At 38.4% G+C, this 27,151-nt stretch overlaps 1 protein-coding gene across 11 annotated transcripts in view; it reads right to left on the bottom strand.

The window, feature by feature from the left end:
- PTPRM (protein tyrosine phosphatase receptor type M) overlaps nt 1-27,151 on the bottom strand; it is a 480,584-nt gene that overhangs the window by 191,124 nt on the left and 262,309 nt on the right. For all 11 annotated transcript variants that reach the window (XM_035316805.1, XM_035316797.1, XM_035316798.1 and 8 more), the window contains exons 10-11: nt 24,109-24,310; nt 19,417-19,519 (exon numbers count right to left, since the gene is read on the bottom strand). In XM_035316805.1, the coding sequence (XP_035172696.1) occupies nt 19,417-19,519; nt 24,109-24,310 (305 nt within the window). The remainder of the gene's footprint in view (nt 1-19,416; nt 19,520-24,108; nt 24,311-27,151) is intronic.

The following is a 27,151-nucleotide window of genomic DNA, read 5'->3' as shown; positions in this document are numbered from 1 at the left end:
TTTCCTTTCCTTTCCTTTCCTTTCCTTTCCTTTCCTTTCCTTTCCTTCCTTCCTTCCTTCCTTCCTGTCTTTTTTCCCTGGTTAAGAGCTCTGTGATTAATTATGTTTGCTTATTTAAATGCTAGTGTTCGATTAGGACTGACTTGGAAGTGATACTACCACAGTGCTACACAAGCTTAAGAGACTGTATATTAGAATTAGGAAGAACAGGGTGACATGGATCCAACTATGTCTCCGCAACTGCTACATACATTTCTGCACCTGGAATTCCTTAATCCCAAAATAGTTTTCCTACCCCTACTCTCCAAGTGGCTGACTACTACTATATACTGATATGGTCAATTTGATGAGGGACAAAGTATTGGTAACTCTCCATACTTAGAAATAACCACATAATTCTACCCATATTTTTTCCTTACAAAGATAAGCCTATTCCCCCCTTTGTCACTGAGAAGTTTTATATATATTTTTTTCTCCTTCTTATTTCTTCTGCTTAAAAAGAATGTTTTAAACCACTGCAGGCCTCAAGAAAAAGGATGATCAGAAACATCTCACTTTTTCTGAACCACTTACATCCTCTCTGTGACTTGCACTCTCCATATTTAATATGGATTCAAGTAAGGCTTCTTATTCTTCAAACTCCCAAATGTCAGGAAAATATACAGATTTTGTACATATTATGTAGTCCGGAACAGGATGAAGTGAGTGCAAAATGACAATAAAATTAAACCTACTTATAAAGGGACTATTTCACATGACTGCAAAGTAATTTTCTACAGGTGTAACACAAGAGAAGAGAGCATTTGGCTCTGTATTCATAAATCCTCTCAGGCATTAATGGTGTATTTGCTGGATGAGGAAAAGACATCTCTGATCGTAGATCTCCCCTAACGTGCTCCATACTGTATCAATGAGATCTAGCTACTAAATACAGACTGCAAGTGACAAGCTAAGGAAGGCAACAGGAGGTGTATTTATCGCTATTTTTTGGAAAATAAATGTTTAGAATGAAGAGGTTGTGAGGACACATTGAAATAGTTTTAGCTTGCAGGTAGGTAGCTGTGCACGTGAAAAGAGGAAGAAAACTGAGGAAACAAAACCAGGAAAATACTGAGATGTAAGAATACAAAAGACTACATATGGCTCTGCACGGGAATGTAGAGAAAGAAGAAAAGAAAAAAGAAGAACTGGGAATATACTGAAAATAGGTTGAGATGTACCATCACCTTTGAAAAATAAGAAATGAAAGAGAAAGTAGAAGGAGGAAGTTAAAACAAATACGAAGCCAACCTAAGGTATGTTTTAAACAAAGCATTTTGTAACAAGCTGCATGCAGCTACTCTTTATCAATCACATGCAATATGTTTGTAAAAGGGGTTTGATTTCATAATTACGTTATGAAGTCATATCGTATACTCTTGTAAGATTTGGGGGGGGGAATTGTTTAACCAAGAATGGCTGCTACTAGATCTCTTTATGTTCATGATGACCTACTGACTATTTTTTGAACTGTTCTACCTACTGATATTTGTCTTCTCCCATAAATAGCTCTGATATACACAAGGCGATAAGCCTTCTAATAGATATGTCACCAGTTTATTTTCGGCTATATAAAATGTCTCTGCTGTGGCCTCCTTTATGTATATGGGACAACAACATTCCATTTACATTGATCCAGTACCGCATTCCTTAAATGCCACTTGAAAACTGAAGAGTCTTAGGAGTCTTATAAATAGACTAAGACACTGTGAGTTGTACAGTGAGAAGTTCAGAACGCTTACCCAAGAACATGCCGTAATCCTGTCTATGTTCCACACAGCGTCTGTGATACCCAGATCCCACCCTCAATATGCTCAGCTCCTTTTAGTATGTCCCAAATATTGTCTGGAATAGAGGCAACACATGCTGTGGCTGTTTCTGGGCTACATATGGGCTTGTTGGTATTTGCAGCTCTCAACTGATGGACAAAATGAAATGAACTCATAAATTCATGCCATAACAGAGCCTAACTTCCAGCATGGATACTAATCTGGGTCTTTCCTCTGTATGGAGAGATCCCAAAATGTGGTTGAAACTTACTACCTATGCAACATTTATAAGGTGTCGAATGTGCTTGAAAATTTCCTAGAGGTCCAATATTAACAAGGAGGGAAGGCATAGCCAGACTCGTGAACAGTACCACACATATGCCTTGTTTTCTTTGGCGTAAACTTAACTCAGTTCAATTCTTACCTTGGGTAAGAATATATAGCACACACAAGCCAATAAGTGCTTCCTTCATTCATCTGACTAGTGAACAGGTTTTATTCCTACTCAGCATAAGGGCTCAGTCCCTTTAGACACCAGATACTATTGATCTCACTCCACAAGGCTTTATGCTCTTAATTTAAAGCCTAAGCAGCAGCAGCACTAACTTAAATGATGCTGGTCTAAACTGAACTAACCTACGGCTTTGGATTCTCCAGGGCTTTGAGACTGACTTCACTGCAGAGCAGAATAAAATGGGGACGCCTCCTTCTGCCTGTGCAGTCTGCTCACAACATGGCTATAAAAGAATGAAAACCAGGCAGGAATTGTGAGGATAATAATACCACAAAAAATTCCACAAAGCCACTATTCTGAGATCTTGTGGTGGACATCATGAAAGAGATGCCCCAGAAAAGAAATAACTTTCTCCAGACAATAACCTGTTCATACAGCTGCTTACTACGTATGGCACTTCCCACAGTTGCAGAGTTGTTCACAACCATACATGGATATTTTTCCTCACATTTCCTTTAAAGCAGAAAATATTACTTCAATTTATTTTCATTCTACAGATAGGAATGGAGAGAGCATGATACATTGATTTGCAGAAAGCTACACAGAATGTCCATACCTGAACCAGAAATCAAACCTAGGTCTCATCTGCATCATGCCTCAGTGCAGTTATCTTCTAGGCCACTCTTTCTACAGGTATAAGACTTTTGTTTTCAGTAACCAGAGCCAGAGTCATCGCTCTCCTACTGTCTGAAGAGCCTTAGCTGCTTTTCTTTGCTACAACAGAGCTCTCCCTCAGGGAAGAAGTCAGGATCTGAGTTACTTCACTGTGCACTAACATTTTATTTTTTTAAAGGTGTTGCAGAGATACATTTCAAGATGTTACTTTTGCTGATATCAAAGAATTAAAAAACAAAACAAAACAAAACAAAACATTTAAAGTAGAGAGTTTCTTCTATAGTGGCCTGCTAGTGAACTCTATCTTGATTTGAGTATTTTTTGCAGCAATCACCTATTTGAAGCAGGGAGGGAAGAGGGAGATGGGGGAAAGGGAGGGATACAGAAGGAAGGAGGGAGAGATGGGGGGGAGAGGCAAAGGGGAGGAAAGTTGCTGTGAAATCCTGTCAGGAATAAAAACATCCATTAGTCCCACATTATGTGGAAGGCTTTTATAATGAAAATGCCCCATCATCGAAGTTACTTAGTTTCAGGAAACATTTTCTCCAAACTGGTTTACAGCTGTTTATATGATAAGACTGCCTCCACCTTTCAAAACTTGTATTAAAAACAACTTCCTTCTATCAGAATAGTTTAAAGTAACAAGTGAATAAAAAAAAAAATCTCAGTATGTAGAATGCATTTTGGCTTATTCCGCTTTAAAGAACAAGTAGCATAGCAACTTAAATGCTCAGTTTTACATCTGTCATGCTGTGGAGGTGTTCCTGCTTAGCAAACCTCTGAGAACATCATGTAACTCTTAGTGCAAAAAGCATATAGCCTAAACTGCTCTTGTTCATAAAAAACAATAATGAAAACAGATAATAGCTGGTCTTGCACAGACAATTTTTGTTAGATGCCATGTTTGATATAATAAATAGATGCACACTGTTGAATATTTCATTCTTGTAACTTTAATTCTCATTGTCCTGGTTTGGTCAAGATAAGATCAGTCCTAAATTGCTTTGGAATATTAGCTGGGTACGATGAATGTATTTTTTATTCTCTCAACCGTAACTCATTACAAGGAACTTGCTTGGCATCAATAAGTCACTATCGCTTTTGTGTGTGTACGCGTGTGTGAGAGCGTGTGTGGCTCAATACCCTGCTGCTAGGCTATTTAGTGATAAAATCTGATATAATAAAATATTAATTACAGCTGAAAGGTTGGGTGAGAAATATGAACTCAATTACAGTCCCATATTGTGAACAAAGGGCAGGGTGAAAAAAATCCTTTCGTTATAGAGGGTTGGGATAATAAAAGAACAACTAGAACATTAGACTCAAGCTGAGCGCTCCCTAAAAGGCCACCTGTTATTAATCTTCACATCAGGGACAGAATTTCAGGTAAATTAGGTCAGGATTAAAGATTTTTTCTGCTGATTTTTTTTTTGGTCTTAACTAATTTAAGTATTTCTTTATCTGAGCATTTTTTTTCTTTGATGTCACTGCAATTTAGTAATTAGAAATTTGTAACAGGTAGAAGGACACAGCAATTATAATTAAAGGTTAGATATCATGCACACGGTACAAACGTATCACTTTATATGGTACAAAAATAGGTAATAACTAGCAGTCGATTCTAGATGTCTTCAATTCAGTCAGATTAGCTGTTTCTCAGCACCAAGCTTTTGCAGATGTGGTTCTACCCTCTTAGAAAGCCAAGATTTTTTTACAAAAACACTGGCAGTGGAATATAAGTTATTTTAACACTTATTAATAAATATGTTTCTGTTCATCCATTCAATTTACCTGAATGACTTCAGATGAATTACCAAAGATCTAACAGAATGTGATCTGATTGTAAAGAAGCACAACTGTGAGCCAAAGTTACTCCAAATCAAATCATATGACCTTGAGATCCTGTGTTTAGTAGTGAATCATAAGAACTGAGCAATCTTATTTATTATTGCAAGCTAAAATGTGCCATTATATCATAAAATAAGATTTTCACTGTCTGAAGAATTGAATCCTTGAAGGCTTAACTTTTTAACAGTGTTCTCTGTTTCAATGAATTCTGAAACTAAGACAATATATTTTGGTACCAAGCCAGAAAACATATTTTCAATGAATTTACATTTATGATACTTGCAACAATCCAACAACCATTTCAAAGCTTCTTAATCAGCTTTATGTTCTTTGCTTTTATTTTTTTTTAAAGAACAAAGGAAAATGATAAGTTCATAAATACTAGGAGAGAAGAATATCTTGGTATACAGCAAGCAAGAAGCTTTTATAAACCAATATTACACCATTTAACCAGTTTTCAGGTTGCCAAGGCCAATTTATAAAACAACTGGAAAGCATGGAATAAAAAGTAAAGTCTTGTCACAGATTAAAAGAAATTTAAAAAGCGAAACTGTCTAAAATCATTTAGTTTAAAAAAGAATGAAGTTGGAAGGGATCTAAAAGAAATATTTAAAACTGAAACCCATGGCATAGCTGACTGATCCTTTCTTTTCAATCTGTCATGGAGAAGTAAAATATTAATGCACAATGCTATTAAAGTATAGATCAACCAGGAAGAAACAAATGAAATTCTAGGAGTCTGAACACAGGCAAACCTATATGCAGCTACCTGAGACATCATGCAGCCCATCTTATCAAAATCAGTAGTAGCATTTCTGAAAGTGTATGCCTGACTGTATGCCTGACTCTCTAATGGTCAAGCAAAGCTCACTACAGCTTGCAAATTGTAGGTCCGCTTCTGACTAGTATGGAAAAATTCATTACAACACACCTTCAGCTCCAGCAAAGCCACTGATGATTTGTGAACCATCAGACTCTACCTGGTTTGTTCCTGCTACATAAGACAGGATGAAAAGAAGAAAAAATCTAGTTACTATTACTGAATAATTTGATACAATGCTGTGCCCTAGCCTTCAAAAACTAGACAGAGAATAGATCTAGCAAGGTCTAAATGATACTAAGTTGGAAGGAGCTGGGCAATCACCAACTGCACCAGGTTCAACAAGAGCAAGTGCTGGGTTCTGCACTTGGGACAGGGCAACCCTGGCTGTACTGGGGGATGAGGGCCTGGAGAGCAGCCCCACAGAAAGGGATCTGGGGGTTTTGGCTGACAACAAGTTGAACACGGGCCAGCAGTGTGCCCTGGCAGCCAGGAGGGCCAACCATGTCCTGGGGTGCATCAGGCTTGGCATTGCTAGCTGGGCGAGGGAAGGGACTGTCCCACTCTGCTCTGTGCTGGTGTGGCCTCACCTCAAGCACTGTGTGCAGTTTTGGGTGACCCAGTATAAGGACATAAAACTTAGAGAATGTCCAAAGGGGGGGGGTACAAAGATGGTGAAGGGTTGGTCAGGGGGGAAGATGCACAAGGAGCGGCTGAAGTCCCTTGGTTTGCTCAGCCCCGAGCAGAGCAGGCTGAGCGGAGGCCTCATGGCGGCCTGCAGCTCCCTCACGAGGGGACCGGAGGGGCAGGCGCTGAGCTCTGCTCTCTGGGGACAGCGACAGGACCCGAGGGAACGGCATGGAGCTGGGACAGGGGAGGGTCAGGCTGGGTGTTAGGGAAAGGTTCTGCAACCAGAGGGTGGTCCGGCACTGGGACAAGCTCCCCAGGGCAGTGGTCATGGCACCGAGCTGCCGGAGTTCAAGAAGTGTTTGGACAATGCTTCAGTCATGGTCTGTTTTTCAGGTGGTCCTGTGTGAAGCCAAGGGTTGGACTTGATGGTCCTTGTGGGTCCCTTCCAACTTGGGATATTTTGTGTGATGCAACGATTCTATTATCAGTTCACTTGGATTCCTAACACAACAGGAGAGAAGACTTCCATTTATCAGGGACAATGCTAGTTCTTTAAATCTACATGGGATGAATGTGTTACATTCTTTTGACTGAATATTTGGATTCAAGGAACATTTTAGGAAATACTATACTATGTTCTTATCATTCTACAATGTTCCGAGTCACTGGATGCAGTATGACAATGCACTGTACTGGAATTAAAAGGAATGGAGTAACAGAAGAGTCAGTCTTCATGCAAAAGCCTACTCAAGTCAACTCTACTTTCAAAGAATCACAGAATCACAGAACTGTAGGGGTTGGAAGGGACCTCGAAAGATCATTGGGTCCAACCCGAAGTCCAGGGCCATTTGCAAACCACACTTTTTTCCTGAATAGCCCCTAAAGTAATCAATAGTTGCACAAAGATAAAGCAAGAGAATAATAATAAGAGAAATTAAGTCATTAAATCTTAAAGAATAGGAAGATTTCCTCATTTCTAAACCCATGCATAAATGGTAATATACAATATTGCTCATTCTCCTGTATCCATCTCCCAATTTGTGTTTATTATGTAAGATGCTGCATCCAGTGTTTTTCACTCTGCTCTCTTCAAATTCCTAGGGATGAGCAGTTTGAAAAATGTAAGAAAAACAAACGTGTGGTTTATACATGTAAAATCACAGCATAAAGATCTGTATATCTACTGCAATATATTTAGGGGTTTATAATTCAAAAATAATTTCTGCTAAGAAAAATGTGTTACTAGTAAGCAATAATCTACTTCAATATTTTCCAATAAACCATGATCTCCTGCAAACACTGAAATGTAACAACATTCACGTGTCTAACTGTATGGAGCTGCATAGCTCTTATTTACGAATGCAAAATAAACACACATGCGAATTGATGAAGGAGTTTGGATATTACACAGAAATGAAGAATTAATATTTAGAACAGAAGATGAGCTAATGGATTTATGATACAAAGTTAAAGCTAAAACAGTAAGATTATTCTATATTCCACAAAGCATTGTTCACTGGAAATCTACTATTGAATTGGGCTGAGGAATAAAGAAAATAAATGTATTAAAAAGAGTGGTTTTAAAGTAGAGGGAGAATGCTTCAAGGATGCTTTGCAACCTGCTGGCTTATGTGCAGCACAGAAAAAAATATTTGCTGAGACAGCTAAATGAATACACAAGCCAATTTCAACAGTTTTTTTTATTCAAAGCTTGAAAACTGTTTACTGCTCATTAAAGCACTCGCAGAGGATATAAAGTTTTTCATCTATTCAACCAGGGGATACAACATGGAGCACTGAGAGACTAGTTCAAACAGCTCTGCTGCACTGTTTTAAGATGTTGTCTCATTTGTCCATTCTCTCCTTCTACCAGATGCTATGCTTTCATGGGAGACTCAGTGGTAAGCAGCACATACTTGCGCTTCAGTTGCAACTGAAAAGACCAGTGTTATCACTTAGGCAACCCGAGGCATAGCAGATACATTTACTGCTGCCAACTCTGCTGTGGGAGAGCAGGACCATAGCAAAAATAACCACAACAAAATTCTCATCTCTCAGTGTTATCATCTCTTTTCATAACTTTAATGCAGTGGGTCCTAGTCCAGCAATTTGGAAATGGAGATTACTTTCTGTGTTCCTTTTTGTCCTTTCTTCTTCACAAAAAGGCTCGGCAGGGCACTCTGATCAGCAGTGCAGAATGATGCAGGCAGGTACAGAAAACCAGTCAGTTTTTGTAGCATTGTCCCCGGTTTCTCAGTACTTGTGTGGATAAATACAAGTCTGACCTTCTCTTCTGTGAGTGAAGGTGTAACTCCTCCTCCTCCCTGCACTGGGAATGATTCTGGAAGGATTAGGTGGCATAGAAACCCTGGCAGCATGATACTCTATGGCTCTTCCCACAGGAAATTTGGCCATAGATAAAAGATTCTGCACAGTTTAGGATTAGAACAGATGTTAAATACAGATCAGATTCAGGTCTTGTGCTTCTAACTACCCCATGAGACCAATCCGGAAAACAGCTTCAGCTCTAGATGTGAGAACACAGTTAAATCATTGGCCCTCATCTTATTTCCCCACGGCAATTTCTCCCCAAATTCAACATTTTTATAATGCCTTAGACATCCAGCCTACCACTCTCTGAGCCTGTTTTAGGCTGAGGCATTTATACTGCTCCTGACTAAACAGTTGCTGCTTTCAGTTGTACAGCTGAGTAAGTGACTCTAATGTTTCTTTATGTCATTTAATGTAATCCAGTTGAACAGATTAGCTTTTACTTAGCAATGCTTTAGAGTCATGATGCTTGCTGCAAATGCCACTGGTTTTCTTCCCTGCTTACATGAACAGTGTAACAGAAAGAAAGTCCTCATGTTGATGTTCAGGAAAATGAATAATCTTTCAGCATCCAGTGTGGGAAATGGCAGCGTTTCACTCTAAGAACACCTATAGTTTTTCTTCCTCTTTCCAGGTAGCATTTCCTCATTAGTCTTTTGTCTCCTTTAATATTACTTAACATTATATAAAAGCATTCACTTGTTTGTATGGAATGCATGATCTAAATGTTTTAGTGCAGACAGAATGGTTCAATCAAATTTTATTTATACTAACTGTTAGGAAGTCCCCCAAACTACTTTGTCCTGTAAACCACAGTACTCCTCCCACGCTGTCTATTATTAACAGAATCTTTTTTAATGCGGTCATTTAGTGTTTGCTAATGAATAAAAGGCTCATATGAACTTCCTCATAAAAAATAGTACCAGAAGGAAAAAACCTAAGGTCAACTGAAGTATAAAGATGTACCCGTGTAACAGAATCTATAGAAAAAGCATTTATATAGTACAGGTTAATTCTGTGTTGTAACCTAAATGATATTAAAAACAAAAATGACTTCTGGCTCCCTGACGAAGACAGCTCTGGTATGTGTGACCCTCTTGACAAAGCTTGTGCCCTATTGGGGGTTGACATATACAGAAAACTCAAAAAGGAATTTGGGAACTACAGTGCCACGTGACCATCTGTCACAAAATACTGCATCACTTAATCATTTCTGTAAAGTTATTTAGCACCACCTTCCTGACATTTATATCTACCTGTTCCAGAGCTTCAGTTCACCACTAAGTAGAAGCTTTAAATTTGATTCATTTACATGTTTGTTTAGGTGCTCTCTTAACTGAAATTGTTCTTTTTCCTCTCTGAAGTTTATTGCTCTGATGTTTTTTTTTTTTTTTGAAAACAACCATATCTTCTTTTCATCTTATCTGGCTGGCTAAAACAAGTCTAGCTCTCAGAGTCCCTCCACAAACATGCTTACCAGTCCTGTGATCATTCATGCCATAACACTCTGCTGCTGTGGTGCTAGTATATAAATTAGTATTTCTCGGTATATCAGAGCTGTGCACAGCAGTTCACATAAAGTCCTGCCAGTGTCTTCTATAATGTCATTTATAGATTGTCACCTTTGCTGGAAACCCTACCTGCTGTGTGCAGTCTATTTGACTATTCCACAGCCATGCCATGTTTTGATGACTCACAGTCATACCACAGGCCATCAATACACATTTTCTTCTCCACTGTTATTTCCAAAAATAATCCTCCATCCTACAGCAAGTATCCTTGTTATTAGCTTGTAAATGTAAAACATTGCATTTCATCTTACTTGTGGTAGGTTAATCCAGAAGGCTATTCAGTACTTTCTGTACATCATTCCATTCCAGCGCTGTAGGATCTGCTTTTACTGGCAAATGGTTTTCAATGTGTTACATTTATATTTGATACTTATGAACAGAACGTGCAGAATGTTATTGGTCACCTCTCCATCGTTAATTCAACACTTCACAATACAGCACAATGAATATGTACTTACAACATGGCCACTGGTTTAGAGCTCTTGTGAGCCACTTAAAAATATATTGTTAATTTAAATTCCATGAGAGAAAAACTACTGAATACCAGGAACTATGAAAAATGCAAAGCATATTACATGGCTAAAGGAGAGGAAGATTGATGTGCAACACTGCCAAGGCTTCAATATTTAGAGGGACCAAGCAACTTCCAATATGACTTTCAAGACTGACTCGAGTGCTTATTTTGTCAAATAGGTGAACAATCGTTAAAAGTGATTCTACACTTTTTACCTGGGATCTCTCACTACAGAATCTGGCACTCAAGAGCAAAAACACTGGTGAGATTCAAATGACCATGAAAATATACCTGTAGCTAAATGATAAAGTGTTAAGTTGTAAAATGTTATTTCATGCTGACATATGGATATAGGAAGATGGCACATGCATAATGCACAGACTGTCAACAATGAAAGCTTCCAGGACATCAACGGGTTATATGTGTCTGACAATTCCTAACCACAGTGTTATAGGAATTCTGAATGGGTCACTCAGCACTGGGCTACTGTGATGCCTACCTTTGAAAAGTGACTTTGAAATGTCTCCAGAAAGTACATCCCCACATAATCCAGTTCAACAATCACTCATGGAAATGCACACATTTCATTTGCTTCCTCTTCAATCCTTCTACAGCACGCAGTAAAATGAAAACAAATCCCTGGCATACTTCAGTAAGTACAGGACAACAGTACCTCTTTCCTGTGTTTTCAAGGAGTGCTCTGGTTGTTCTGTGTTGGAACTCAGGTATGTATAAACTGAGTGCACTTTTTAAACCATGCAATGCAGTAACTTCCAGTGATACTCATCACTCTTTCATTATGGTCCCTAAATTCTTCAGACTGGTTTTAAAACTAAACACTTTCCTCTTTCAAGGGAAGTGCCCAGGAAATGCACCTGAGTCTCCTACACCCTCATTGATAAAGAGAAACATGTCTCTCAAATACTCAAGAGTGATACTCAGAGAGATGAAGGTAGGATTCTACCTCTCATGCAGTCTCTTCCAGGTGATCAATGTGACCGTAAAAGAAGAATTGCCTAAGCTCAGCCAGAAGTAGATGCTTACATTTAAATACCTAAAAGGCACTCTTTTTTCAGGGCTTTATAGCATAGGTCTACATCTGCTTAAGATACAAATCTCTAAAGTCTCTCTGCAGAGATGTGTGGCAGTCATGCCTGCTCTTTCCACAATAACCCAATGGTCTGAGCAGGGTTTGCAAAAACTCTAGTGACCAGGGTTCAATACTGTGTTCAAACGGAGAGCCTTTCAGCATACCACTCCCAGCTTCCAACCACCCAGATTGTGTTACTGTGTCCTCCTACTAAGGTTGGCCTGCATGCAAACAGCAGTGTAAGAATCAGAGAAGCAGAAAGAGAGCATTCATGAAGGAATTTGTCTGATCAAATGGAGACTCTCCTTATTTTGTCAATTATTTCTGTTTTTATTCAGTGACCACCTAAAATAAAACATATTAAATGTCCTGGGAGAAAGGAACAGGATTTCAGGTCTTTTGCTTTGGATAGTGGGAGCTTTGTGCTCCTACTTAGAGGTCTCTACTGGTTTACTGAGAACATAGGAATGGCTGAGAACAGGCTCACTGACTTGCCAGGACTGAGCTGCCTACAATCCACGTATGCTATATGCATAATAGGATATTAAGTAGACCAATGGTACACCACCCTCCCTGTTAAATGGTTTGAATGGCTTACAGCAGGGCTTTGGCATCCGCCAGTTATCACTCACTCTCACCAAAATTTCTGGATATGGATCAGGGCCCCTTCCCAACTGGCAGTCTGTAGATGGTCCTTCTGCCTGGGAGCTGAACATGGACTGTTTTCAGCCAGCTGGCCTTAATACTAGAAAATGGTACAGGGCATCCAAAATTCACAAGTAAATATGCTGACCTGAAGTCTGAACTTCATAAGGCTAAATATGGCCCTTGGAGGTCTGAGGAGATGTTCCTTGGAAAGTGGCTGTGGAAAAAATGACAATGGTCTGTGTGCACTCAGAGACTGAGCCATTCATTTTAGTAAGTAGATTCAATAAAAACATGTTTTAACAATTCTGACTGAAGTTGGCATTCCAGAGCTAGCAAAAATGGTATGAGTTCCAAGAGGTTATTATTCACAAGTTGAACTGCTATGGCACTTCAGTCTTCACCAGGGAGACTGGAAAATCCTATTGTCCACAAGATGTTAGTGGAGAAGAGCATCACTGAACTAGATTGGCATGCTATCAGAGCAAGAGGTGAGCAACATAGAGAAGACTGTAATTAGGAATTAGGCAAATGTATCATCTCCACTGCACTGCATCCTACTTAAGGCCAGCATGTAGAAGGAAGGAATCATAATACAAATTTAAAAAAAAGCAGAGCATCATAACAGTGCTGCAAATTTTTCAGATGTCAATTTATATCCAAGCCCTTGAGAAAGTATTGGTGAGTTATGAAACAGAAAAATAATCTCTTTCAAGAAACACGATAATCTATTCTCTCTTTTGTTCTGGAATTGCTCCAGCTAGCGTGGTTTATTTATAATAGATAAATTTCTATTAATCGCATTGCTAAATGACAGATAGTGTTGTGCTGGGTTCTCACTGACACAGGAATCAATGCTCCATTTACCCTGGGACTGTGAGACATCACAGTAAAAGGGCCATGGAAATTTCTGAATAAGTCAGCAGGACATGTGAAACTGCACTGCTCATGCCCAGGCAACACGTACCATAAATTCTAACTCAAGTCACGGTAAAAATCCAAGGACAAGTTCTACTGCATAACAAAAAAGAATTACAGCATTTTTACAGCATAAGCAATTATTGTACTGTTCCCTCAATGAAACTGAAATTGACCCTTCTGCTGTAAATAATTATACTTGTTGCTATAAAGAAGTGACAATTATGGGCATCAATAAAACCTCATCCCTGCTGTATCACAGACATCCTCAAAAAAAGTTTACTGGCTGCCTTACAGGTTGTAAAACTATGATTTGGAAATACAGTTTGCAGGCAGGTGCTGACCCTACAGCACACAACTCAACTCTTTATGTTTACAGACCCTTAAACTATAGAAAGGATGCTTGTGACAAGCAAATAAAAGAACAGACAGTAATTTCCCTTCATGCTCTTTAGGCCTTGTGGTCTCACAGTATTTCAAAAGGCTGTATTTTGGACATGACATTTCAGAACACTAGTGAGTTACTAATGCTCTTTGAACATGTATAGTAAGTAACGTTATTTCAACATAACTATTTATTTATCATAAACTCACCAAACATCATCTAGGCTGTTTTATCAGTGAGCTCTTGAAAGGCCAAAGTTCACTTTTTGGGTTATTGGGAAGCTTTCCAAATATTTCCCATTACTGTATACTTTTGATATTTCTCTCCTCAGCTGTGTCTACATGAGGTTTTCTTTTTTTCTCATTACTGCATTATAACCCTTGTCATGTCACTGGGAATTGAAGGAAATTACAATAACACGCTAGTATTACATAACACGGTAAGTAGGAATTGTGAGAGATCAGAGCTAAAAATACAGGTTTTGTAATGCTTTCATTTGCACTTGCGGTTGCCATGTTTTTGTCCACACAGAGTGCTAACATGTCTCTCATTGCGTAAATCAGCATTCTCCTATTTCAAAGCTCATTTATTCACTTATCCTGAATTTATAATAATATTGATGTCTGCCTCCGCAATACATGCATGGGATCCTGCTCTTCTACCATGCGACAGAGAAAGTCAGACTGCAGAACCTCTTCTCTGAAAAGCGGCTTGCACCTTTGAGGCCCAGCTCTGTGGCTGCCATGTACTCAAAATAACGTCAGTGCCCCACGGTCTCTTCAAGGCTATGGAAAATACCCTGAAACATTTGCATTCAAGCTGCTGGAAGCCCTGCTTACTGAGTTCTAATGATATCTGTCACTGGTCTCCGAACAGCCCAGCTTGCTAGCTTATGAACACTAACAAGCACGCAAAGCTTGCTGGCTTTCTCGATTGCCAGTGAAACCATTTGATCTGCTGATTTGCTGACCAGGCGGCTACTCTTGTGAAGACCACATGCTCCACAGATAAGGGAAGTTAGTGGCTTCTCTAGAAGGCTGGCTGTCAGATTTGTTTCCCCAAGAAAGGTTTCTAAAAGGCTGTCTCCCAGGCTTCAGATGATCTAGTTTCTTCAGATGGACGTGTCTCAGTTGTATCGCATGTCCTAACTGACATGGCACAAGGACTGCAAACTCCTGCTGTCATCCTATGAGAAAGTGAGCAGACACAGCGACCAAGTAGAGGGGGTGGCCAAACACCTATCTGGCTGATACTCCTAGCACTGGTGATGCTGAAAGAAAGAGATGAGGCCCTAAGATGTCATTCTTCCCTGCAATGTGTGTGGCAGGGGTGAGAGCAACGGTGACCTCTGCTTCATGTGCAGCGCACAGTGGTTCTAGTGGGGAACTTCCGTGTTACAAAGGAGTCTTTGCATTTCCAAGGTGACAATCTCAGTTTAATTTACTTCTTACTGCCAGCCAGTGGGTAGGAATTAGGTCTCCCGTGTCATTCAGCGAAGAGCCATTATACGACGAGTGGTGCTGAAATGGCTAAGCCACATACAGAATGACATGCTACCTGGGCTCGAACTGACAGAGGTTTCTTTACTCTAGGAATCTTAAGATGAACCATGCTGTTCCTACCCCTGGGACTATATAGAGAAGGCCTTAATTCCAGCTATGACAATGAACCTAGTATTTATGGGGTGCCTTTAAAGGTCTCGCTTAGGCCAATACGAAATTGTTCTAATTGCTCTAATCTCTGTGGAATTCAGACAATTTGAGCATGCCATGAAATGTTTACCCAACTAAGTAGTAGAAGGGAGTGCTTATCGCTTTAGATAACACGTAGTTTGAAATTTCTAAGGTCGTTTTCAGCTGCACTTCAAAATACCTAATAACTTAATATAGCCTTTTGGGCTGAAATATAATATAAATTACTTCTTCAGGAAGAGAGATTAAAGGTAAGTTAAGTTTCAAAATCAAGCACTTCAAATAAAGAGATGTTTGACTCATTTTCCCAGTAGGAGCTGTTCCTTTTTTAGGTCACCCAATCTATGTGCTGAAGAAGTTGGGCACACCGATGATAAAGGGGAGGAATTAAAAATAAAAAGACTGCCTTCACCTTAGCACACTCCCAACTCACATGTTTCAGTTTATCTGTGGATGGTTTCTCTAGACTGACCCCAGGCGGTGCAAAAAATACTCAGGCACCCAAAATGCCAAGTATGGCATGGAGGATGTGGTTAGCTGATACGATTAGCTCTGTTTGGCTACTTCTCTTACTTCTGGCTGGAAGAGGAAGGTCCCAGCTGTTTGTGGTGTCTATAAGAGTAAAAAGGTGCCTAAATGGGACATTAATTGATTGGAAGAGTTTTACGGGGCAAATCCTGCTCACAGAAGCTCTGCATTGTAAGATGAGAAAGGTCAAGTGCTATCTACAAACTCACCAAAGGCCAGAAGGCAGAGCAGAGCCCGGATGGTCTTTCCTTGTCTCTTATCCCTCTTGCTCCTTCCCCCAGTGTACCGTTCCCAGAGGGCTTGCTATCACCAGGTGTTTCCAGTATTATCTGGGACAAAATCTTTGGGATATTGACATTTATGGCTTTTTAAGGATGTGGCTCGGAATAGCAGGAGGAGGGTGGTATGGTGACAGCATTTTGCTGATTATGCTAGTCAGATAAAAGACGTGGAAACACTCAACCTTTATCGTGGCAAGACTGAATGGAAATTTATGTGACAAAGAAGACTTGCTTCTGCCGCTGATGCTAAAAGCTTGCAGGAAAACTTTTCCAGAGAAGGTCACAAGAACCTTTTATAATGGAATGCAGCAAATAATCTAAAGCTCTTTCTAACATAGATGAATACATAAATAACACTAAATGCATGCAGTCATTGAGCATTACATTTTTCATTCCTGTGTATGAGCCATATCTTTGCAATAAATTAGCATTCGTTAGTTGAAGTAACTGAAACTGACCAATCTATGGACCTGCAGAAGATCTGGCCACAGGATCTTTCAAACTTTATGCTAATTTGCAGTGGAGAAGTGAAAGGTAGAAATGATATTGCCATGAAAGCGTGAGTACCTCAACATATGTTGAATAGCCCTTATATAAAAATATTCACAGTTGTATACTTTTTATGCAAATGATTTAGAACTTCACTGACTCTTACATGCATGTATCTTTGGAAAAAAAATCCACAACTACACATATATTACGTGATTTCCAATGAGACTTTATATTAAATTAAAAAAAAAGCCTTGCAAATTAAAATCATTCTAGAAATCAGAATAGCTTAGCCAACTGTTAAGTAAATACATATATTCATCATTACTGAATGCACTACTGCTTTAAACATACATAATTCCAAAATAATCTCCTTGAAATAAACACAGCAACTGCCGTAAAACCTGAAATTGAAGACAAAGCAAGCAGTATTTGTTGTATTAAAACTCTGACAAAATAGATTTTAATCATGTCCAGTCTTACAAATTCTAAAACAACCTGGAATGCCATTTGGCCTTCATGATTAATGTGTACTTTATCATTGTAAACAGAGCTTCCTGAACATTTCTATAAAGTCTGTTTTTTGAAGCAACGTTTAAACAAGCAGCATTGCCCTTTCTCTCCTTTTATGTTGTGGTGGTTGTGAGAGGATTCTAAATAAGGTAGGGAATATCAGAATTTTTCATATTTGATTAGAGAAAAAGAATTTAATCTCAGGAAAAGAAAAAAAAAAAAAAGCTGGAATACTGAGTGACCTCAGGTATTAGCTTCATTGCCTTGAATGGCAGAATTTGTGCACTCCTTATCCATCTCAGGAATTAAAGAATTTTATGTGACATGGCTGACGTGCTGATCAATAAAACAACAACAATCATTTACACTGCAAGTTTAGTGCAGTTTCAAAAACCTGCATTAACCAAGCTGGTGCTTGTAGCAGAATCAATACACAAGGCAACATTCTTAGTGATGTGCATAAATGAAGTATGACTAAACTTTTAACACCCGATGAATATAGATTAAAATGATAATATCCATATGCAGAATGTGTTCTGCAAGCTATGCAATGACAATATACTTGAGAGTCTAATGCACAATAAAATGTTAAAAGTATTGAGAAATTCTTACTTTAATTTTCAGTCTCTGTTTCACGAAGTATTTACATTAAGAATTTGCAGTCAGCTTTCATTTAAGACCTGTTGCAAAGGACCTCAGTGAATTTGCTGCTGTGTTCATCCATTTCTGTCAATTCTAAATCTTCATGTTACTTTAAGCCCCTCTTCTTATTTTCTTAACCGCTCATCCCCTTATTTGGTGTACTTTAATCTCCTAACTAGCTTCTTTCTGTTGTCAGTGAAGCTTCTGATGTGTCACTACTGCTATAGGAGTCAATCATCTTTAGTTCACGATGCAGTTTGAAGGAATGAAACTGTTTTTTATTTATGGTCATAGATGTTTGTGTTTAAAAATGATTCCAAACAGTATTATTTTGATCCAGATGCCTGAATGCAGAAAGACTATACCACACTTTAGGAGATAAAGGAAGACAAATATCAAATCATTCTGTTTATAATCCAGTTTGCTAAATCAAACAGCTTCACTACATCTGCTTTAATTGCTTTTTTTTTTTTTCTCAGCTTGTTCAGACCTCCTGAAAGTGTTATGTTTTCCTTTAAAAAGCTGAATGACCAACAGTATGACAATTCACTAAATTCAGACATACATACATTCATCCATACAAACATGTAATATATAATGCAATGATGAATATTGCAAAATACAAAAAAATAAAATAAAATGGAATATTCTGATGAAATGCCTCCAAAATGTTAACTTATGTATATATGACTATAACAGACCTGTATTTCCCAGGCTAACAGAAATTACCAAAACCTCAGCAGCAAGATGGAAATAACTGATACTCATTCACTATAGCTGGAAATGTTTCCCAATAGTAACAAAAGGATTGACCATTATTGAGGCTCCATGAAGTCTCAGTTTCATGAGGCTCCACGAAAAGGAAAAGCATCTTAAACCTCTGAAAAAAATGTATTTTGCTCATTTGTATTTTCTTCTCTTCAGAGTATTGAGCTCATTATTTGTTATCATTCAAAATAATCGAATCCTCTGTTTTCTTCACTGAAAAGCAGGCATCTTTTACTACAATAGGTGTAAAGCTGTGAAATATACCACTGCAAATGGGAAATTCATTAGCAGACACTACATAACACTAAAGAACCTAAGCTACTGGTTTTCCTTTTTTTTTTTTTTTTTGTCCCCTACTTCTGCTTTCACGGTCAATTAAAAGTAAATACTTTATGAATGTTACAGTACATATTTTTTAAATTGGCTAACTTACTAAGAGCTGATTATCTTAAATCTGTGAAGTAAACAAGAAGAGAGAGTATTACAGACAGTAGCTCAGCATAGAAAATGTGATATGCCCTTGAACTTATAACACTGCAGTAAGCAATTACCTTAAAGAAGCCACCCACACAACAGAACTATGGCTTTGTTCCTTATCTTCAAAGAACAAGCCACTTGCATCTGGATCAAATCCTTTAAACAATACACGAACACTCAACATCAAAGCACTTTCATTTTCTTCAGTTATTTAATTTAATTAGAGCTAATACAGACATGAATTTAGACACTGATTGCTGTGTAGACAATCCCCAGAATACATGTTCAAGAAATTAATCAATTTGGTTTTAATTTTATAAAGATTTTTCCCCCAGTACCTGACAGGAGCGCCTCTGCTCTGTGCAGGTTTCAGCAAGACTGTCACAGTGCTGTCAGTTTGATTCAAAGGTGTTTCGAGTTCATATGGTGGCATAGAGGGTGCTAGAATATGAAAAGAAAAGAGGCAAAAATAATCATTATTCCCCTTCTTTCAGGAGCTGTATCTTTATTTGAATATTTAATTCTAAAGACTCCTGCAAATATAAAGACCATATTATAGTTCTAATGTGCTTTCAGTTACAAATATGAGACAACTTTTAAATAACTACAGTGAAAAAATTAAAGAAATTCTAGCTCACTGTCAATTCCAAGATAGCCAACAGTTCCTAATAAGGGTAAGTTTTCAGAAAGTGCTGAGAGTCCCTGACTTGGAAATGAAAATTTAAATTATTTCAAGAAGAGCATCTGCAAATGTGCATGCCAGAGTGGCTATAGTTTTTGATACTGTGAGCCCAGCTTTCTCAGTGTGTCTGTGGTATTAGGGTACACTCTCAGAACTTGTCATTTCTGCAATTTTAACTAGTGCTGTAGCTGTCGCACACCTATTGTCCACCACAGGAATCATTTACAATAATCAAAAAGGATTATCACCATGAGAACTTATCATAGTTTGAAGCCACACTTAATGACACTTTTGCAAACTGTGTCTTCATTAAGGAATTACAGCTGTGATTAAAATAAATGATGCCTCAGTTACTGTCTTTTACTGTTGTTACTTTTTTCAGTGCTATCACCTACTTGCATTTTTATCATTATATTGAATGGAAGGCTGCTCAGTTAATTGCTTGTTTAGCAGTTTGTTGTATCCTTATTGTCCCCTTATTAATGATGATACACAATTAATAGATTTAAAGGCTACTGAAGCACAAAGTGATCATTGCAATGAGCTTTTTTGACCACAGGAATAATGCAGGACAATGAACTTCCCTAAACTAATTCATGCTTGAAACAGAAAATATATTTTAGAGGGGAGAGTATCTTTTCTTTAGTTCTGGGTTCTCCCAATGGCTAATTATACTCATTGTTGAACACACAAATTTTTGTGGCATCTGAATTTATTTAGCTTCATCTTCCAGATGCTGGACACTTTGTGTATCACAGTGAATTGCTTATTCAGAATACTTTATGCTCCACATACAGACAGTATCATAAAATCATAGAAAAGTTTGGAGTGGAAGGGACCCTAAAGACCACCTCATTCCACCCCACCTGCCATGGGCAGGGACTCCAACCAGTAGACCAGGTTGCCCAAAGCCCCATCCAGCCCAGCCTTGAACACCTCCAGGGATGGGGCATCCACAGCTTCTCTGGGCAACCTGTGCCAGTGCCTCACCACCCTCTGAGTGAAGAATTTCTGCATAATATCTAATCTAAACCTACCCTTTTTTAGTTTAAAACCTTTACTCTGTGTCCAATCACTACACTCCCTAATAAAAGAGTCCCTCCTCAGCTTTCTTGGAGGCCCCCTTTAGGTGCTGAAAGGCCGAAATGAGGTCACCACGGAGTCTTCTCTTCTCCAGGCTGAACAACCCCAGCTGTCTCAGTCTCTCTACCTAGGAGAGGTGCTCCAGCCCTCTGATATTCCTTGTGGCCCTCCTCTGGCTTCACTCCTACAGGTCCATGTCCTTCTTGTGCTGGGGACCCAGAGCTGAACACAGTACTCCAGGTTGGGTCTCAAAAGAGCGGAGTAGAGGGGGAGAATCACCTCCCTCAACTTGTTAGCTAGCTGTATAATTCTTAAACTCCTCTAGCAGATTAAATAGTTCCAGCAACATGAGTCTCTCTCTTTAAAGTGTGTATTCCCATCCTTTGCACCTTCCCACTGTTACCTGCACCTACTTGAAAGATGTATGAACTTCTCTTGCCTTTATCCTTATTTCCCTATACATTTATGTAAGGATTGCATTGATGTTTTTGTCCACAACTCTTCAGTCTGCTGTGAAACCACTAACATCTTCATCATTTTCGTTGGTATTCAACAGCCTAGGCTATGAGCTGTGGTTCTATGAGTCCCACCTTTGACTCTTGGCTACTTCTTCTTTCCACAGATACTTGGACAACATCTGCTCTTTTCCTTTTGTTCTGTCTAGGTTAGTATTCTTCCTCTTCCACATGGTGCACAAGTGAAGAAGGAGCTTATTCATAGAGAAAGCAGGAGATATTCTTCCCATTCGCATTTTTTTGCAACTGCACACCCTGGTCTTCAACAGTAGAAAGCTCAGACACAGTAAAAAGTAAGGATTTTTGAGACTATGTACCTGTGGTGGGCCTCACTGAGTTGATGTACACACAGGCAAGACTCTTCAAGCTCAGAGAGCCTGAATCTATTTAGTGTGGATGGCATCTCAAGCTGCTCAGTTCTGTCAAGTTTCCACAGTTTGTGTGCAAATTGTAACATTATAGTTTGCTCAAATCTGGAAAGATTTTCAGAGTGGTGGCTCAGATTAATGTCTGTCTTCTCGCTAAATATTCAAAACCCTGTTTGAAAACACTTCAGTAATGTGTTGGTCACAATAATTTTTCAGTTTGTCAGCCATGTTCCTGAAATGGATGAAATTCTTCTGGGTGAGAAAAGCAGCATAAAAATTTTCAGCCTGCACAGCTGTCTTTTCACAAAGTTATATGCAACAGAAAACAGAGTCTTCCAAGAGAGTGCCCATCAAATTTGATAGAAGGCATGGCTACTAGCTCTGCTTTTAGTAATGCTTATTTACGTACATATCATTTCATCCATCAATGCCAATCACACAACTGTAGAATTAAACATGGCAACTATTTACAGTACAGAATAGTACTACTCATCAATTTAAGACTAGGAAAAACTAGGGAAATTAAGACTAGTAAAATGCAGTCTAGAGCCAGACAAATTAAAATGCAATGACTCAATTTAGAAATTGGTCAGAATGTACTGTTGCCACCTCATATATTCTAAAAAGGTTCTGTGAAATCTTTTATCCGTAAGTGTTCAGGATTTTCATTTAATATCTTTTCAAAATGGAGAACACTGGCCACGTCTAGAGCCTCAAAGCTTTATGGGTGAAACAGTGACTCCAATGACTTGGACTGTTGTCCAAGGCCTATAGCACTGCAAACAGGACACCATTCTCAACAGCTAAAATTTCAGTTGTGGTTTTGCATTGATACTAAGAAATGCATGTATTCTACTTCTATTTTAAATTCAAGAGACTGGCTTTAACTACCCAAGGACAAGTCTTAAGCATCCCTGTAACTAACACAGTAACTAACATGAAGTAATGAGGGAGTGGGGTGCAGGCAAGACAGCTTGCAGAACCTCACCAGATGGTTGCTTGGAGGTTTGTCTCATTTCAAGCATGTCCATTCACACTAATGAGTTTCAGTTGGTGACATACCAAATTTAGAAAAGAACGACAATTTAAACCACAGCACTACTCCCAAATGCCTAGACTCTTCTCTATTCTCAACATTCTCCTCCTTTCCTCATTCTAATAAGGCCTGATTCTGCCATCCTAACTCATATCAAGTCTTGTTATGTCAGAAGTTGCTTTCTGACAGAGAATGGTTTTGCTCAATGTGAGAAAACTGATGGAGAATGAGCCCCATCTTTACTAATCAGTGTTTATGCATTCTTCTAATAATTGTTTTCTAATTTGAAAACTATCACCTGCTTTCTTTTTTTTTTATCTACAGTCTACAGGCAGTAATTCCCACCTCACATTAACTGTCCTTTCCTGTAATAAAAAGAAAGTGCCCCGATTAACAGTTGTTATTTTTCATTCCATTGAGGACAGAAAATGAGTGATTGGGAAAAGTATACAGAAGGAGAGTAAAAAGAAAGAAGATTTTGTATCCAAATGCTTTCCCTTATCATTTCTGAAAAGCAAATTTGACCACAAATAGACAAGGCAACTTTCTTTAAACATTACCAAAGAGCCATAGTTCAACCATCAGTTTAATTCCCAAGAAGACCGTAGAGAAGTTAAGAGCAAAGGGATTTCAACTCTAACTTTGCAAAACATTTTGTCATCAATTACATAAGCATTTTAGAGTAATAGTATTGCAACCCATCAGCCAGGGAAATAAAGTGTTCATCTACCTCTGGGAGGGCTTTAAAATATTGTTCATGGATCTGCAGAAGTGACAGAGTCATGCTGCTCTTATCTGAAAACCACTACTCCTGATGTTCTTGTCTAATACAGTTTCATATCCACTTCAGTCCACATGCCTGCTAGGAACGTATTCTGGCTGGCAGTCAGCTGCACTTCCTAAGAGAGCGTTAGACATACAGTATTTCTGCTCTACTCTCAATTGTTCATGGCTCATTAAAGAGATTTTCCAGCACTGTTACTGTACTAATTTAGAATCATGTCAAGGCTGAATAAGCTCTGAATGGAACCCTCATTCTCATGTCCCAAAAACCCTATGCTAAACGTTGCAATAGCAACTGGCACTGACTGTAGACACATAATTCATAGGGTATCTTGGGTGGTAAGTTACAGTTGTGAATAGGAATTTAAAAGTACTAGCAGATATTTAAGCACTTGGAAGTTGTTCAGGTATGTCACTTTTGCATCTTCAAGTATGAACACTTATTTTACTTTTTTTCAATTTGCTGCTTGTAAAATCCTGAAGAAAAAATAGGCAACGAAAGAATTACCCATGTCATTATATTGTAACAATATATAATACAATAATACTCTTTAAACAAATACCTGATATTTTTGTGGTGAATTGATTTGTTATTGGAGGTCCAAAACCTTTAGCAGTGCTGGCTCTGATGGTAAAAGAGTAGGTAGTGCCAGGATACAGTCCAAAAAAGAGATAGTGCGTTTCATTTCCTAGCTTTGAGACTCGTCCACTTTGATTGGATAAATCTATTTCTGGGTCAAAGGAACTGACTGCTTTGTAGGTGATCTGCAAAAGAATAAGAAAGTTATAAGCCGTCTTGAGCAGATGGACCAAGATTGCGTCTTTATCCAGTAAACCCTTCTGATGTATGCGCTGTCAGACATTTTATGATAAGCTATCTTACTCTCTTCTACTCTTCAAATCCTGAATCCCATGAAGGAACACAGAAACTCAGCCGTAACTGGTATGAGTTATTACTTTTATAGATACGGAGACTTAGAGGCAGCTAGATTACAACTCTAAAGGATGGGTTCAGGCTTACATTAATTCCTTCAAGATGCTGGCTTTAACAATGTCATTTTTTGAATTCATCTTACTGTTGGTTTTGATCAGCAACAATAACAAAACCAAAACAACCTGGTAGCAACGCATAAACAAATAACAAAAGAGGTGGCCCCCAGTTCCAGCTGACTTGACTGTAATTACACTTTGCTCTGAATAAGATTATCCTTCAAAGACGATAAGGGTAGCTTAAGGCAAAATTTTCAGGAAGTGGGTAGAGCTTATATTTTAGTCTAAAGCTTAGTTATTGTAATTGCTAATTTGGAAATTTTCAGGTCATTATATTGTACCTAGGTCAGCTTCTCCTTTGGAGGAAATGGGAGATAAAATGTTAATATATGCAAAATGTATACTGTATCCTCAGTTCCTTCTTTGATTCAAACAGTATTTTTAGTTTTCATTAGAAATGTTAATATAAGTTCACAGCAAAACTTGATCCAGATTTTTATATTAATTACTAATTCCCATGCACTGTAATGAGAACTTAGAAATAAAAATTCCATTAAAAAATTAAAAATGATTCATCCCTCCTTTTTACTTATAAAGTTTCATTTGCATGTGCATATGTATAAATCTAACATCGTTATTATTTAAAGTGATAATTTACATTCTTTTTGTTATATTCCATATCAGTCTAATTAAGAAGATACACAAAACAAAACTTAGAAGCACGCAAGTGTTGGTATTATATACCTTTAATAGTTGCTGTTTCCTAAAACCTCTGACAATGAAAATTGATTTCTAAATGAACCACTAAATATAACATCAATGAAGTACTGAAAATAAGTAATAAAGCCCTTTGATGCCATCTGGATAAACTCTGACATTTTTTTGCTTGACATAGGCAGATCTACAATTCTTCATTAAAAAACTGAACTGAAATTATCTTGAAAAACACGCAACTAACCCTCCCAATTCTAAGAGAAAACAGATGAAACTACCAAATATGTAAAATTTTATCAAAATGAAATTAATTTCCCCAATTTGTCTCTTCCCTCCTGCCCACCCCCCAAATACACATTTCCTAATAGAATCCCCTTTTCTGATGGTAAAAGTTGTTCTGTCTGCTTGTAGGAGAGTGGGTCCTATAGTTTTTGAAGATTTTAAAAGACTGGTTAGACAACCACATGGCAGCCATGTTTTGTATAAACCTGATCCTGTTTTGGAGCAGATATGTGAACTAAATGAACTCTTGCAGCTCCATTTAACTCTGTTTTCTACGTTTTGATAATTCTTGACTGGATTTTTTATTATCTCATGTGAGTTTTATTTAAAGTAAAACCTGGATGTCAGAGACTTAGATTGTTATATGCTAGATTCTTATAGTTTTTTGTACAGTGTTTAATTACTACATAGCTAAGTGGCTGATGTCCCATAATGAAATATTTTCTCCCGGGCCCATGCAGAACACAATAAAAAAAACAAATGTTTTGCCTGGTTAAAATGAGCTGTTTCTTTATTTTACTCCTCCTTATAAGACTATTACTACTTTTTTTTTTGAAAAAGCAATTTCTTAATGCTACCATTACTAATGCCAGCTCAGCATTGCAGCAATGAAAAAAGGGAAGACGAATGATTTTATCACTATGGTTGACTATATGATGTTGACTATTTTTATCAAATTTGGATGAAATCTTGCACAAAAGACAAATCTCCTTTATTCCTACAGCTGTTGACTTGTATTGGTGATAAAGGCTTTATGTTATTCTTCATCTAAGAACTTTTTTTTTTCATATAAATAGGTAAAATAATTGGAATTGCTCCTGAATTTACAGTAGCAATAAGTACTTTAATGCTTGATAATTTGATACTTTAACAGTTTTTTCCCACCAGATATACTTGAGGCACTAAAAACATATGCCTCACCGCAGAAAACAGACTAAGTAATGAGATTTTTAATACCATAGGAAGTTAGGTTCTTAGAATAAGAAATTCTTGACAGAAAGGTGTGATTGAGCCTTCTCTGCAGGAGCAAGGATGCAGACTCATGACTGCACTTCAGGTACACCCGCCTACTGGGATCAAGACCCTAGGAGCTTCTTCTGAAATAAGGTGTCTGCTGCTGCAGTCTTAGGGTTGACCCGTTAAAAAATGGCCACCAGCTGAAGAGGTTGTTTGGGAAATAGAAACCTTGCTCCTAGGCCCGATTCAGGGTTACACACTTGCAGTTCTGTCTCACCCAAGCTGCATGTCTTCAACACTTGGCTAATGGACCCAACACTGTCATCCTTGCTTTCCTTCTGGCCCTACAGCTCCTTCACCCCCAGCTGCGTATTGCCCTGTGGTGACAGGTGACTGGAAGGAGCACTCACCCCTTGCTGCAGCTCTGTGGCTGACTCAGTCCTTTGCTGGCTGGTTATCATCAACCAGGGAATCCCTTGGGCTGAAATGCCCACTCTAACCAAGTCCCCCCTTACCAGGAGAATGCTCAGCTGCTACGCCATTCTCCAAAAGGGGATTGCCATGAGCACCACAGTATGCATGAACATACTGAATATACCATGTGCCTGCATGAAAGCAGCTTCAGTGGCTACAGTTTTTAGATCAGAACTGCTGAAGTGCTCA

The sequence above is a fragment of the Oxyura jamaicensis genome, chromosome 2, assembly GCF_011077185.1.
Source record: "Oxyura jamaicensis isolate SHBP4307 breed ruddy duck chromosome 2, BPBGC_Ojam_1.0, whole genome shotgun sequence".
Lineage (NCBI taxonomy): Eukaryota > Metazoa > Chordata > Aves > Anseriformes > Anatidae > Oxyura > Oxyura jamaicensis.
The sequence above is the reverse complement of the archived record's forward strand: the minus strand, read 5'-3'. Positions and strand labels throughout refer to the sequence as shown.